This window comes from Sorex fumeus, unplaced genomic scaffold, assembly GCF_029834395.1.
Source record: "Sorex fumeus unplaced genomic scaffold, SorFum_2.1 ptg000051l, whole genome shotgun sequence".
Classification (NCBI taxonomy): Eukaryota; Metazoa; Chordata; class Mammalia; order Eulipotyphla; family Soricidae; genus Sorex; species Sorex fumeus.
In genome coordinates, this window is record NW_026606108.1 from 18,850,227 (window position 1) to 18,866,143 (window position 15,917).

Sequence of the window (15,917 nt, forward strand, 5' to 3'; positions counted from 1 at the left end):
GCTAAAATAGAGAAGTTTCCATCTAAGAAGGTAGCTTATGGTTCCTATGGCATACGTAGTGGGAAAATATTTCGCGGCCGCATTAGCGGCCGCGGCTCCGGAAAGAGTCCCTGGCACTGGCGAGGAGTTGGGAACGTCTCCTGTTTGGAATTGGAGCCGTTCAGCTTTGTTGCCCAGAGCTGGGCCTCTGTGCCCGTCCCACGCAGATCAGGGGTTGAAAACCGGCTGTCTAGGGGCTGGTTCTAGCTGCGCATGCCCAGAGAGGGACCCAGGCCCTTGGGGGCGGGCTGTACCTGTTGGAATTGGAGCCGTTCAGCTTTGCTGCCCAGAGCTGGGCCTCTGTGCCCGTCCCACGCAGATCAGGGGTTGAAAACCGGCTTTCTAGGGGCTGGTTCTAGCTGCGCATGCCCAGAGAGGGACCCAGGCCCTTGGGGGCGGGCTGTACCTGTTGGAATTGGAGCCGTTCAGCTTTGCTGCCCAGAGCTGGGCCTCTGTGCCCGTCCCACGCAGATCAGGGGTTGAAAACAGGCTTTCTAGGGGCTGTTTCTAGCTGCGCGTGCCCAGAGAGGGACCCAGGCCCTTGGGGGCGGGCTGTACCTGTTGGAATTGGAGCCGTTCAGCTTTGTTGCCCAGAGCTGGGCCTCTGTGCCCGTCCCACGCAGATCAGGGGTTGAAAACCGGCTTTCTAGGGGCTGTTTCTAGCTGCGCGTGCCCAGAGAGGGACCCAGGCCCTTGGGGGCGGGCTGTACCTGTTGGAATTGGAGCCGTTCCAGAAACCAAACTGTTATTTAATATTTTCAAATATTTTCTGCAGTTTTGTATAGCATTTTTAACATTCTAATTGTGACAGTATTTAATAAGGATCTAATACAGTTCAAAATTTAAAAAAAAAAATGAATGAAAATGGCACAGCAGAGAGATAGTACAAAAGGCTGGGTGCTTGCCTTGCACAAGGCCAACCTGGATTCGATCCCTGGCATCCCATATAGTCCTCTGAGGATCTCCAGGAGTGATCCCAGAGTGCAGAGCCAGGAATAAGTCCTGAGCAACACCTGGTGTGGTCGAAAATGAAAAAAAAAAAAAGATAAAAAATATTTAGTGGTGTTTACTTATGCATCACAAATACACATAATAAATGTCAAGTTTACTTTGAAAACTGCATCTTTAATTTTTCCTTACAATTTAATACTGGATACAGGAAACTCTAGAAATCACTATAAAAAAGAATAAAACAAAATTTCTTATTGCCAAAACACTGCCACTATGTACAACAAATGTGAGTTAGATATAATTATACATTATGTACATATCTCATCTATACAGAAATTTCAGTGAATATAATCCCAAGATCACAATGGGGGAAATTTATTCTCAAATTGAAAATTTGGGTTTATTTATGAAAAGAGATTTGAATAGCTATAGAAATTAGTTTTTCAAAAAATTATTCGTATTGCATTATATTTATTTTCACTGCAGTATAAGTATTTATCAGTTATCATATTTAATGAATACCAAAAAACTTATTAATAGTGGTTATAAATAAAAACGTGCTATTTCAAAATTACACACAGCTCTTCAAAAATTAGAGCAATTAACCAAACATTTAAATCCCATTAGCTAAGTTCAAGTTTTGTTCCTAAAGGACAGTTTCCTTATTCTATTATGAAATAAATAAGTCTAAACTACCTGATTATCATTATTTTCATCAGCTATTCAAACTATAAAGTTCATGTACTACATTGTGAATTGATGTAGGTATTTTCTACTTTATATCTACACTAATGATGTATAAATGTTAATATAAACAACACTGTTCTACTTGGGTACAACAATTTCTTTCCATTATATAAGAACTTCAAACCCAGCTCAAAAATTAATCATTTTTTACATTATGGATTTGAAAAGATGCATTCAAGGCTTTCATTTTTTCTAAAAATATAAATGTAATATAAAGTTACTTTTTACTGAGTCAGTGAAAATTGTCTATTTTTATGGCTTTTGGTTTATTTCTTTTTCTGGGCAAGTTAGTATTTAACTCCCATAGTCAAAAACCCACAAACTTAAACTGTATGAAAACTTGGCAACACCGGCCAAAGTCACTAGAATTCGCACCATAAGAAATATTTGCACTAAATTTTGACACTGTTCATTAACAGTTCCATTTTCCTGAGTTTTCGTTTGTTCTTTGGCATTGGCTTAGGATATAATCCATTTTTCAGAAGATGTTCCTTGCTGAGGCGAATCTGAGCTCCATGCTGAAGTTGAAAAGAGCATAAAGCTTGAAGAGGGCGAAGCAAAGTCTGTTAAGATAAAAAAAAACAAAATACACTAAAATAGAATGTTTGCAACAAATCATGATGTTCTATTCAGATTTTTTTCTTCATAAAAAGGGAATTTTGTGGGTTTTTCACTACAAAATGCAACAAGTATTCTAGTAAGCATATGATGATTACTAAATAAACAGTACACTTACATTCCTATCCTCCTTACCACTGAGGAATACCACAGAAACAAAGACAATCCTCTACTTACAAATCAGTTCATTTCTAAAAGTTTATTTGAGAGAAAACCAGTGTCTTGTCAATTCTTTTGCTCATGCTATAACGTTTTCACAGGTCCATTATTACCAACTATTAGTATCAAGTAAACCTAAGATACTTTGGCTACACCACAGAGCACTGTAACAGTAAGCTATAAATGTTTAAAAGTAAGGGTGAAAATTGTCTGTTTTTATGGCTTTGGTTTATTTCTTTTTCTGGGCAAGTTTAGTAAATAACTCTCATAGTCTTGCACGAAGCTGGCCAGAGGGTTCAACACCCAGAGACCATATCTGGTGACCTAAGCCAAATCAGGCCTGGTTCTGGGTTGTAGAGCCAGGAGTAAGCCCTGAGCATAGCCAAGTCTTGAGCTACAAACTAAAAGCCTAGAGGTAGTAAGTTTTCAAATACATACAACCTGTCACTGTCACTGTCCTCCCATTGTTCATCAATTTGCTCGAGTGGGTCCAGTAACATCTCTATTGTGAGACTTGTTCCTGGGTTCGGCATATTGAATACATCACGGGTAGCTTGCCAGGCTTTGCCGTGTGGGCAAGAAACTCTCAGTAGCTTGCCAGGCTCTTCGAGAGGGGTGGAGGAATTGATCCCGGCTCAGCCAGGCCGGCTGCACACAAGGCAAACACCCTACCACTGTGCTATGGCTCCAGCCCCTACCAAGTATAAATCATGAAAAACTAAGAAATCAAAACAAATTGCTGGTAAAGAGACTGAATCCGTAATCAGAAAACTCCGGTATGCCTGTCAAGGACCAGACAGCTTTGCCAGTGAGTTCCACCACACAAAGGACAGTAAATACCAGTCCCTCTCAAACTCTTCCAAGAGAAAACGGAAGTTTTCTTCAGAGTGGATGCTTCCAAACTATCTGTATGAGACAAGCCTTGCTCTGACAACAAAACCAAACAAGGATGGCAGAACAAAGAAAATTATAGGCCAATATCCCTAATGAACAAAGGCACAAAAATCCTCACCAAAAATCAGTAAAGCAAATTCAAAAATGTATTTAATAAAACTGTCACATGCCAAGATAAAGTAGGATTTATCCCAGGAATTCAGGACAGTTAGACATTCACAAATCAAGCAATACATGATTCACACAACATAATAAAGTGTAGGCTAAAAATCACATGCTTGTGAGGGCTAGGAATATGGATCAATGTTAGAGACACGCCTTGCATGTGAGAGGACCTGAGTTTGAAGCCAGCACTCCTCCCCACAGCCACCACCCTTAAACGTCCCGCCACACACACACACACACACACACACACACACTACATGATCATCCCAAGAGATGCAGTACAAGCATTGGACAAAAGTCAACATCTGCTTATGATAAAAATTCGGCAGAGTAGATTTAGAGGGAATTTACCTCAATATAATAAACACCATAATGGCAACCCACTGCTAACATCATACTTTCATCATATCATATACCACCACATCATAACATTAGCAAAAGTTGAAAGCTTTCCTTCAAATACCAGGAAAAGACACTACTGACATTTTGTTTAAAATAGTATTGAATGTACCAGAGTACTTAAGAAAAAGAAGAAAAAGTATGCGAATCAAAATGGATAAATTTAAACTGACATTACCTTTGTAGAGAACACAGTATTATATATAAAAACACAAAAGGCTCTACCCAAAACCTCTTCGAAAATGAAAATTAAATAAAATTGTAGGATACAAAATCAATGTAAAAAATCTGTTTCACTCATATACACTAATAATAAACTAGTAGAAATGAAAGAAAAAATTCTATTTATAATTATATCAGAAGAATTAAGCACCTAAGAATAAATATAATGAAGCAGGTAAAAGACCTGCACACTAAAACCTATGATAAACTAATTAAAAAGAAGTTATGAAGAACCGAAGAAATATAAGATTCCATTTGGAAGAATTTATATTACTGAAATACAATCTACAGAATCTATGCAGTCCCTATTAAAATTTTAATTGAATTTGTTCTTTTATAAATAGAACACACAGCACTACAGTTTTGTGGCATCATAAAAGGCTCAGAATAGTCAACATAATTTTGAGAAAAAAGAATATTAACTTTCGATTTCAAAGCAATATTAGAAAACTATAACCCAAACACCAAGGCACTGCATAAAAGCAGACACATAGATCAGCAGAGCAATGACCTCCATTGATGGAGAAATAAACTCACAAATACTTGGTCAATTAATTTATGACAAAGCATTCAAGAATACACAATGACAAAATGCAAAATGATGTCGTCATTAGAAGATGTTGGGAATGCTGGACAGCAACAAGTAAAATAATGCATAAGGACCACTGTGTAACGCCATACACAAGTACAAACTCAAAACAGGTGAAAGATTGGAACTTAAGACCTGAAACAAACCCCTTGAAAAGAAATACAGGCATCGAGATCCTTATTTTGATTTTGTCTATGATTTTGGTTTGATTTGACATCAAGATAAAAAGCAAAGATAAAGAAACAGAACTGTATCAATGTAAAGAACTTCTGCACAGCAACCATCAACAAAATGAAAAGGTCACCTCTGGATTGATAGAAAAGATATGCAAGTCAGTTATCTGATAAGACATTAATATTCAAAATATACAAGGAACTTATATCACCTAAGAGTGAAAAAAAAGAAAAAAACACAATGAAGAAAGAAATGCTGTTTTTATTTGTCTAAACTGATATTTTTCCAAATCAGTCATATAGCTATCAAACACATGAAAAGATGCTCAGTATCACTAATCACAAGAGAATGCAAATCAAAACCACAAGAAATTATGGTCACATTTTAAAATTGCTATTATCAATAACACAAAAACCAGCAGGCATAGGAAAGAAGGTAGAGAAAATGAATGGCATTGGTGGACATGTAAATTGAAGCAGCCACTGTGGGAAACTATGAAGTTCCTTGAAAACATTAAAAATAGAATATGTAACCAAGGAGTCCATTTATGAGTACTTAACCAAAGAAAATAATATGAACTCATAAAGATACAAACACCCCCATAATTACTGCAGTACTATTGAGGACGAGGGATTGGGCCACACACAACAGTGCTTAGGGTTTATTTCTACCTCTGCTCAGGGCTTATTCCTGGTGCTGATATCATTCCAGGCAGGGCTGTGGGGATGACATATGGTGCAGGTATCAAACTGGGATCAGCTGTGTGCAAGGCAAGAACCCTAACCCATTTACAGAGTGGAGGCTATGGTTAAAAATACTACAGATTATATTTGAAAGTTGCTAGGAGAGTAAGTAATAAAAGCTTTTATCACAAGGAAAAAATTTTATTCATGATGATAGCTATTAATTAGACTCATGTGGTGGTTTCACAATATATAAATATTGAATCATTATGTGGTGTTGGGGTCTCAGCAGCTAGTCTCAGACTTTGACCAAATCCCCTGCCCCTGGAAGCAAGAGCAGGCCCTATTTATAAAGACACAGGGGGCCCGCTCAAGCACTCCCCACAGGGGGCTCTCTGGTTAAGAATGAGGGACATGACTGTACCCACCCACCCATATTGTTAACCTGGCCCTAAGAGCAGGATATGTAAATCATTAACTGACATCTGCACAAACCCTATCTGAGAAACGCAATGTATGTGGGATTGGCCCCCTCTCTGAGTGTGGGATTGCCCCCCTACCCCCAGTGTACTATAAGAATCCCTGGATAGGGGCCAATAAACTGAGAACTGTTAAACCACCAGACTCCCCTCCATCTGCTCTGTTTTTTCTCGCGGTGAGCGGAGGGCCGGGCAGAGGCTTCTTCCCTACCCATTCCCTCTCCTACAGGGAGTAAGTCCGGTGACTTCAGGGGTTCGTTCTCCAGTTTGCCAGGGTCGACTGGCCAGGACCCTGACAATGTGGTAACTGAAACTAATGTAATATTTCATCTCTATACCCTAATCACTTAATCACTTAATCCCCATTATTCATCGATTTACTCAAGCGGGTGCCAGTAACGTCTCCATTCATCCCGGTTGCGTGCTAACGTAGCCCAATGGTATCTGTTCGTTCTAGGAACATGCAGAGCCTCAAACCGATCATTCAGGGTCTTGACGAAGAAGTCTGACCATCTTGTAGGTGGGCAGCCATGTGATCTTTTGATGTCCCGTGGAATCCAATCAGTAATGGCTCTAGTCCAGCGGTTGTCTGTAAACCTCATTACGTGTCCAGTCCATCTGATTTTTGATGTCTTGGCAAATGAGACAGTGTCCCTGATTCTGGAGCATTGACGAAGATCAGAACTCCGGATTCTATCTCTCATTTGAGTGAATCGTGATATTCCAAGCATAGCTCTTTCAATTCCTCTTTGAGAGACCCGAATAGCGTTCTCATCCTGTTCTCGTAGGGTCCAGGTCTCTGAGGCATACGTTAATGCAGGAAGAACAGTGGAATCAAAGAGATGTGCTCGTAGCTGGAGGCTCTTTGTCCTTTTAGTTATTTCTTCAATGTTCTTGAAGGCATTCCAAGCCGCTCTCTTCCTCCTGCGCAACTCAGGTGCCAGGTCATTCATCATGTTGATTTCTCGACCTAGGTATATATAACTGTTGCATTCGGAGATGGTGGTTCCGTTGAGAGCGAATGGAGCGTCAGGAACAAGGCTGTTTCTCATAAACATTCTTTGTAAAATTCAGCTGTAGTCCGACCTTTCCATATTCACGGTTAAAGTCGTTCAGCATTTGTGCCGCTTGGCTGATGTGTTATTAGAACGATGTCATGTTTACCCTAATGGGAAAAACAATTACAAACACACACACACACACACACACACACACACACACACACACACACACACACAGAGTATGCCATGCCTTTCCACCCCAGGGAATCTCGAGAGAACACCTCTGAACAGAGCAAGGTAAATGCTTCTCAAAGACACGTGATAACTTTCCTTAACTGTAGATAGTAGTAGTAGCACCAAAGACAAAACATCTTTCTGTTTAATCAGGTATCAACTCTAACCTTGAGAATGACACACACTAAAAGCAACAAATGTTGGCAAAGTTATGGAGAAAAGGAATAACTGTACATTGTTGACAAAATGTAAACTAGTCCAGCCTCTTTAGAAGTCAACGAAGTTTTCAAGATGCTACAAATAAGACTTAAATACCATCAAGCAATTCCACTCCTAGGTATCTATGGGAAGAACACAAAACACTAATGAGAAAGGATATAGATACTCCTCTATTCACTGCAGGCAAGAAATGGAAACAATTCAAGTGCCACAGGATGGATGATGAATATATAAGATAAGGTGCACACGTATATACATGGAGTAACATTCAACAAAGAACAAAAAATGAAACCTTGCCATTTGCAAACACATGAACAGCATTAGGAGGTTAACTGCTGAGTTACGTTAGAAAGATAAATTATAGATACCGGACAATCTCATTCACATTCATGATATAGCAAAATAAAGCAAGGTAACAGTCAAAACCAGGCCCAAAATAGCCTGTGGATAGAGCTGACACTGTGAAACAGGGGAGACAGAGGGATGCAAAAGACAGGAGTTCAAATAGGTGGTGGTGGAGGGATCTAGAGGCGCAGCTGGGCAGGGTGTGGCAGCCTACTGTCAAAGAGTGTAAAAATGCCTTCCTAAACCAGAGAGAGAGCTTAATGGGCTGGTATTATGCACGCATAAAAGAGGGCTGATTCCATCCCCAGCACCATATGACTCTCTAAACACCCTGAGACTGACCCTTCAGCACAGAACTGAGAGTAGGCCCCAGCATCACCATGTGTGGCCAAAAAAACTAACAGAGTGCCCCTAGAAGATATGCAATGATGTAAACCAATGTCACCTCAATTTTAAAACTTCTGTTTTGTTTTGTTTGTTTTGGGGCCACATCCAGTGGAGCTCCTGTCTCTGCTCTCAGGGATTTCAGAGGACCATATGGGATGCCAAGAATTAAACCCAAGTCAGTGGTGTGGAAGGCAAGTGCCCTATCTCCTGTACTATCAGTCATGCCCCTGAATTTTAAAACTTTTTAAATAAGGCAGTTCTAAATAAGCCTCTTTAATATTACAACAGAAATCCAATTCCAGTTGGGAGAAGAAGAGTTTTGCGTCTATAGGATGCTTTTCAGGACCCGTGAGGAAAAACTGTTTTAAATCTCAAGTCAAAAAAGTCACGATTTCCTCTCAAGATAGGAGTTTTTAGTGGGTCAGAGGTCTGTGCGGGCTGACCCCAGAGTTTTACATCAGTGACAAGAAAAATAAAAATAACAAATAACAACAGCCTTGGATCTCAGTCTTTTTTTTTTTTTTGCTTTTTGGGTCACACCCAGCAATGCAGAGGGGTCACTCCTGGCTCTACGCTCAGGAACTGCCCCTGGCAGTGCTCAGGGGACCATATGGGATGCTGGGAATCAAACCCGGGTTGGCCGCGTGCAAGGCAAATACCCTACCCGCTGTGCTATCGCTCCAGCCCCTCAGTCTTCTTTTAAGAGACTGAAAAATAATATAGATCTCTCTCTCTTTTTTCTTTTCTTCCAAAAACAAAGGGTGTGAGGGTGAATAAACAAACCTAGAAAAGAGGTACAGGGATAAGCAAAGGACCAGAATGACGGTCAGGTTCAAGGAATCACGCAGTGGGGGGAAAAGAGTGGAGGGAAGTCTGAGAAAAACCAATCATTTGATCTAATTATCTAGGGCTGTTCATAATTTTTTAAAGAATAGAAAGGGCCGGTTCAACCCCCATCTGGTGAGGCCCCGCGTGTCTCGTCACTGTGGGCCCAAACCAGACTGTCCTGTGGCCTCTGGAGGATGGCGGTCACCAGGCCGCCAGGGGGAGCAGGTCAAGGCACAAAACCTATTCCCACCTGGAGTGGCCCAGTGCCAGTAACCTACTGCAGGAACCGGACGCATTTCTGCCAAAAGCCTTTTGGTTCCAAGATTCCTTTCTGAGTCTCTGGGATCATGGCCATTAAGCAGTTCGATCAGGAACCAGAGAGGCCATGCCTCCAATTATATAGCTGGGCCAGAGGTGGTTTGTGGGTGTGTCTCCCACATACCTAACTTTTGGCTGTTTACTTTCTTGGTAAACTTTGCCCCAAATTTTTGGAGTCTGGCCAAAGGCACAGCAGTAATTTAGGGGTATCTGAAAGTCTGACGGTGCCATAAGGCTGCTGATACAATCGCCTCACAGGTACAGACTGAACCTGCTGGCGGCACCACACCCCTGCCTTGCAGATTTTAAATGAAGCTCAACGTAAGTCAGGACAGTGAGCATCAATACATGAATTTTTCTCATCTCTAACACATACCTGTGTTTGAGGCAAGTGTTTGATGGTGTCTTCAGGCTTCCTGATACCCCAAAATTGCCGCTATGCCTCTGATTGGACCCCAACAACTTGAGAGCAAGTTTCCCCGAGAAATTAAATGGCCAAAAGTTAGGTGGGAGTCACTCCCACAAACCACCTCCGGCTCAGCTATACAAGCTCATTTATCGGCCTTGCTTCAGACCCATAACTAAATCTCGAAAGAAATCAAAATCAGGCCATTTAAGCGCATTAGCGGCCATGAATCAGAGACTAACAAGAATTTCAGGAGAGCAGCATGATGCAGAGAAGTCTTCTCACCCCACCCCGGGCTGATTTCACCATGGTACCTCAAACGGGGCAGCTGTGTTGCTCCACCTGCCCCAGATAAACCCCAGAAGCTGTAAACCTCCAGAACCCAATCACCGTCACACTCACGGCCAACCTTACAGGCTAGTCCCACGCCCCAGACACATGAGAATGAATCCTCTGAAAAACCCAGGTATGCTGGACTAGTGACTGAAAACACCAAGCTTCATGGATTCAGGGAGGGGCAACCTCCTATTTCCCTGCCCTTCTGGTTTCTTGGCAATCACACCCAAGAACTACCTCTGGGCGCCATTTAAGCACTTAATGGCTATGATTCAGACACACAAAAGAATCTTAAAAGAGAGCAATACACCTCAAAGATGGCCCCAGACCACAAATATCTAAAAAATTTTAGAATTCCAGAAGCGTGTAAAGGGTGTTGGGAGGATCCTCCCAGGATGAGAAATGCATGCTGAAAGTAGACTATAGACCGAACATGATTATCACTCAATGCCTCTTTTGCAAACTACAGCACCCAAAAGGAGAGAAAGAACAAAAGGGAATGCCCTGCCACAGAGGTGGGGTGGGATGGGTGGGGGGAATGGGAGGAGGGAGGGATACTGGGATCACTGGTAGTAGAGAATGGGCACTGGTGGAGGGATGGGTACTCGATCATTGTATAACTGAAACCCAAGCACAAAAATGTATAAGTCTACAACTGTACATCATGGTGTTTCACTAATAAAAGTTTTTAAAAATAAATAAATAAATAAAATTTTAAAAAAAAGAATTCCAGAAGCACACAGACATTTTCACAGTGCCATGACATCTCATACTATTCATAACAAGCAATAAAAAATAAATTATTTAGCATCTGCCTATGGGGCAGGCTTGAGTGGTGATGGGAAAATTCGAAATAATGGTGGTGTGAAGGTGTAATGGTGGTGGGATTGTTGCTGAAATGTTGAATTAAACAATTATTGTGAACAACTTTAGGAAAATAAATTTTTTTAAAAAAATTTAAATCTGCAAGGATTTAAAACCCCTGACAGTTGAAGAACCATTCCTATTTTTAAAGTTTTAATTTTAAGTCACCATGACTTACAATTTTACAATATTGTCAATGGTAGGGCTTCATGTATACAACATTCCAACATCAGTCCATCTTCCTCCACCACTGTTTTAGAGTCTCCCTTCAACCTCCCCCCCTGCCCCATGCCATTCTGATTTTTTTCTTGTGCAAAGCACGTAGCACTGTCACTGTCCTCCCTTTGTTCATCGATTTGCTGGAGCGGGCACCAGTAATGTCTCCATTGTGAGACTTGTTACTGTTTTTGGCATATCAAATACACCATGGGGAGTTTACCAGGCTCTGCCGTGCGGACAGGATATTCTCGGTAGCTTGCTGGGCTCTCTGAGAGGGACAGAGGAATAGAACCTGTGATGACTAGGAGTCCCACACTTCAGCAGCGGGACTCACACCCCCTGACTGGGAAGTACCAGAGATAGCAAATTTGTGTTGTGGTGCCAAGATCCCAAATGGGATCCCAAATAGTGGGACCTTGCTCAGCACATGGAGGGAGGCCCCTGGGATAGGACTTGAGATTTTGTGCCCGAGAGGCAGGCTGCTCTATCCCTAAGTCAAATCCCCAGCAGCCCCTCCTGAAAACATATTTGTTACGTTACCACCATTAATCATGGATGAAACCCTCAGACTATTAAGGGGAAAAAATGATTAGTGGTTCTGAACTCCTCATATTCTGTATGTGTTTTCCTACAAAATATATAAGAATATCTATGTTTTTTCTAAACAAGGTAAATAACATCAGTGGAACGATAATATGCCACTGAAATAAAAATTCTCCTGCCCAAAAAAGTTGTTATGAATGCACTTTTTTTTGAGAGCTTAAATTTTTTTGAGAAAAAAGAGGAAACAAAGACTTTTTCCCCTCGGGAGGAGCCTGAATTCTGACTTATTCATTAACTAATTTTATTGATTTGAGATTCTATGATTTACAATACTGTTAGTAAAGACTTCTCATGCACATAATTCCAACACCACACCCATCACTAGTGTACCAAAATCCCTCCCCGAAGGACCACAACACCCCTCTCTTTCAATCTCCAACCACCAACAACAACTTAAATTTTGTGGATTGGTTCTCCCATTATATTGTCATTGGCCCCTTGTTGTTAGCTTACTGTATATCCTTAAGTCCTACATATGCAAGAGGTCTGTGTCTATTGTTTTCTTTGTAAATGACTTCACTCAGAATGATAACATCCATTCACATTGTTGTAAATTAATGAATTTGAATTTTTTTGAGCTGCATAGTATTCCATGGTATACTGTGTGTGTGTATGTGTGTGTGTATGTATCACAACTTTTTAACCTGATTAATTATAGTTAGGCATTTGACTATTGTATTAAGTGTGGGGATGAACATAGATGTGCATATGACCTTCTGAGTAAATGTGTGTGAGTTTCAAGGATAGATGCCAACAGCAATATCACTGGGCCATATGGGAGTTCTAATTCTTACATTTTGAATAGATCTCTATACTGCTTTCCATAAAGGCTAGCCATGTTTTCCCATCAACAAGTATCTCTATTGTTCTCCCTCACACTTATCTAAATTTCTTTCAGTAAAAATTATTTTGCTTCGGTAAAAAAAATTAATAAAATGAATGTTATTTTTTAAGAGGACACAAAATACTAAAATAACATGCCAAACAGTAAAAGAAAAATGTAGCACACCCCTCCCCCTCATAAAGAAGCACAGTACTTATTGTTGCGTGGCTTAAAAGAAATTTAGCTTATTACAAATGATGTTTGTACAATTTTGAATGAATATTTAAATAATTCAATCTGGAATGCTAAACTAACATTTAAAAAAAAAATACCCAGGGGAAAAGGAGGTTATAAAAGTACACAGAATTTCTACCCTAGACACATACTATTTATTACTTGAGCTACAAAATTAACAAGCTACTACAAATTTCTAGATTTTATAGATAAAATCTAACCAAGCATTAGTTACTTACAGAAACTAAATAAGCCCCCAAAGACATACCTCATGTATGGAATTATTCTTCTCCAAAATGGAAAGCGCTACTGCAGCACACTCCAGCGTGGAAAGGCACCAATTGGTCGGCTGTGTCCGAATCACATATTGACTAGAAACACTGGTCTTCAACTGTACCTGAAACCAAAAACAAAGCAACAGGGTGATTCCTGTTTTAATTGTAAAACTCTAAAGCCCTTCCTTCAAATACCAATTAATTTCTTTCCCAAACTGCCAGGTTAGAACTGTCAAATATATCACCATCTTTTATACATGCTACCTCTGTTCATGGTACTGTTAGATGGTATCAAGAGGACAGTTACACATGTATCAGCACATGCTGAAATATTTACAAATTCTTACAAATCAAAAAATAGGCTAGTTACCCTCTCCCAATAGATAAAAAGAGTGAGTAGACACTTCACAGAAAAAGATCTAAGAAGAGCCAATGGTCAATGAATAGGCAAAACAACCAAACTGACTCTCAGACACTGTGCGGAAATAAAATACATGTACCAGAGGGAAAGGTGAAGAGGAGTAGACAGAGAGGGTCATTTAGATGGTGACACAGTGTTAAAACTTCAGCGGTGGGTACAGTGAGTCTTAAGAACTTACAGAGCTGTGAGGCTGCACTCATGAAATTCTATCCAACCTAATCCTAAACCAATAAAATTTGTAGACAAATCCTTGGCCTTGGGTTACAAAACTGATTACTAAGCAGTGGGGAAGCAAGGAAGATAATGAAGATCACACAGAAGTGAATATGGAAGTCTGGAGTGATAGTACAGCAGGTAAGGCTCTTGTCTTGCACGTGGCTAACCCGAGTTCCATCCCCAGCACCCCATATGGTCCCCTGGACTCTGCCAGGAGTGATCCCTGTGCACAGAGTCAGGAAATAAGCCAGTTTATAAGCTGGCCCCAAAACAAAAAAACATTGAAAAATTAAAAACCAGACATTGGATCAAGGAGAAAGGTCTTGGGCACTGTGGTAAAGGTAGAATAACTTAGCACATCACTACCATAAAAATTAACACTATAGGTAAGAGAATAACAGCCAAGGACAGTAGAAACAAGGGTCAGAACAAATGGTCCATGGTTGGAAGCCTGCCTCAAGGGCTGGAGGAGAGGTTAGTTGCGACAGAGAAGGGACCATTATGACAATAATAGTTGGAAAGGATTGCTCCAGATTGGAGACGTGTGCTGCAAGTGGGCAAACAACCAAACATGATTGCCTTTCAGTATCTGTACTGCAAACAAGGCCCAAAAGGAGGAAGGGGGAGGGGGGGGAGGAGAAGGGGTAGGAGGAGGAGGAGGAGCTGCCATAGAGGCAAGCTGGGTGAGGCGGGGGGTGGGTAAGGGGGGAACAGGGGCAGGAGGGATAAAGAGGGACAGTATTGATGGTGGATGGTGACATGGTCATTAAATTTTTAAAAAACTATATACATTTTAAAAATTAACGTTATCTATAGAGCCATAACAATTTCTAAATATTAACTATATTTGTATAAGTTTTTTTTGCAATTGTGGAGCCAACATTAAACATTAGGATCTCTCCTGCAATACTCAGGGAGCCATGTGGCCCAGTGATCAAACCCAGGCTGCACTTAAAAATCACATCCCCAGACCCAAGAGTGTTTATTTTTAGTTAGTTAATCTGATTGCTTCTTTATCTTTACATGCCATGTTTTCGTGAAATCATATGCTGTTTTTCTTTGGTTCATTTCACAATAAAACTTAATGTTACTGCAAAAAGCTTTATTTGCAGTACATGCTCATTGCTGCTTACTGCTGAACAGTACTTGTGATTCTCTATCTTCCATCATTCAGGTGAACACCAACAAGGTCCTAATTAACTCTCATGGATGTTCTTTTCGTTCTTTACGGTACAGAAAAGTAGATAAAACTGCACATGCAATATCAAATAGACATGCATGCAAATATAAGAGTACAATGCTATTTAAGGAACAAGCTGCCATATTGTGGCCCTGAATTACTAACCCTTGTCACTGTAGCAGAGAACTGAGGATATAAATAGCTATTGATTGATGAACATTCTTTTTTTTTTTTTCCCCTTTATTTTATTTTATTTTTTTTAAAGTTGTAGATTTACAATTTTTTGTGCTTTGGTTTCAATTATACAATGATCAGATACCCATCCCTCCACCAGTGCCCATTTTCCACCACCATGGATAATATCCCTCCCACCCCCATCCCCCCATCCCCCCGTCTCTGTGGCAGGGCAATCCCCTGTGTGATGAACATTCTTTTAAAATTCAAACAATAACCATTCTGAGAGCTGTAAAGGTTCCAGAGAAATAAAACACGCATTCTATTTCATGTAGTTGTGCAATTTAATTTTAACTAAGATTACTGTACTTTGGGTATAGTCAACGTGCTGAGATGTTAAATAATGCCGACACTTGGGCTGTTATATTCACTCCGAAGTCTCAATCATTTTGAGACTGAATCTGTACATTTTTTTCTAATTGAATCTTCTTCAAAATCATGTTCAATGTGTCAGCAAAGTCATTCTGTACAACACAACTGAACATGGCTGGGAGATAGCTCAAAGGGCCACGATTTTCATGCATAAGCCAGTGGTTCTATTTCCAGTAACATGTGATCATGTGTTCCTCTAGTACTACTGGGAGTAGTCCCTAAGCATTGCCATTATGGCTCTGAAATTAAAAAAAATTTTTAAAAAAAGAAAAGAAAATCAATG

The 15,917-nt window shown here is 40.4% G+C and overlaps 1 protein-coding gene across 1 annotated transcript in view; it reads right to left on the reverse strand.

The window, feature by feature from the left end:
- Positions 1-1,548: 1,548 nt before the first annotated feature.
- The window catches only part of DTWD2 (DTW domain containing 2), an 85,850-nt gene continuing 71,481 nt past the window's right edge, over positions 1,549-15,917 (reverse strand). The window contains exons 5-6 of the mRNA XM_056124632.1: positions 13,205-13,333; positions 1,549-2,300 (exon numbers count right to left, since the gene is read on the reverse strand). Of these exons, the coding sequence (XP_055980607.1) occupies positions 2,130-2,300; positions 13,205-13,333 (300 nt within the window). The 3' untranslated portion in view covers positions 1,549-2,129. The remainder of the gene's footprint in view (positions 2,301-13,204; positions 13,334-15,917) is intronic.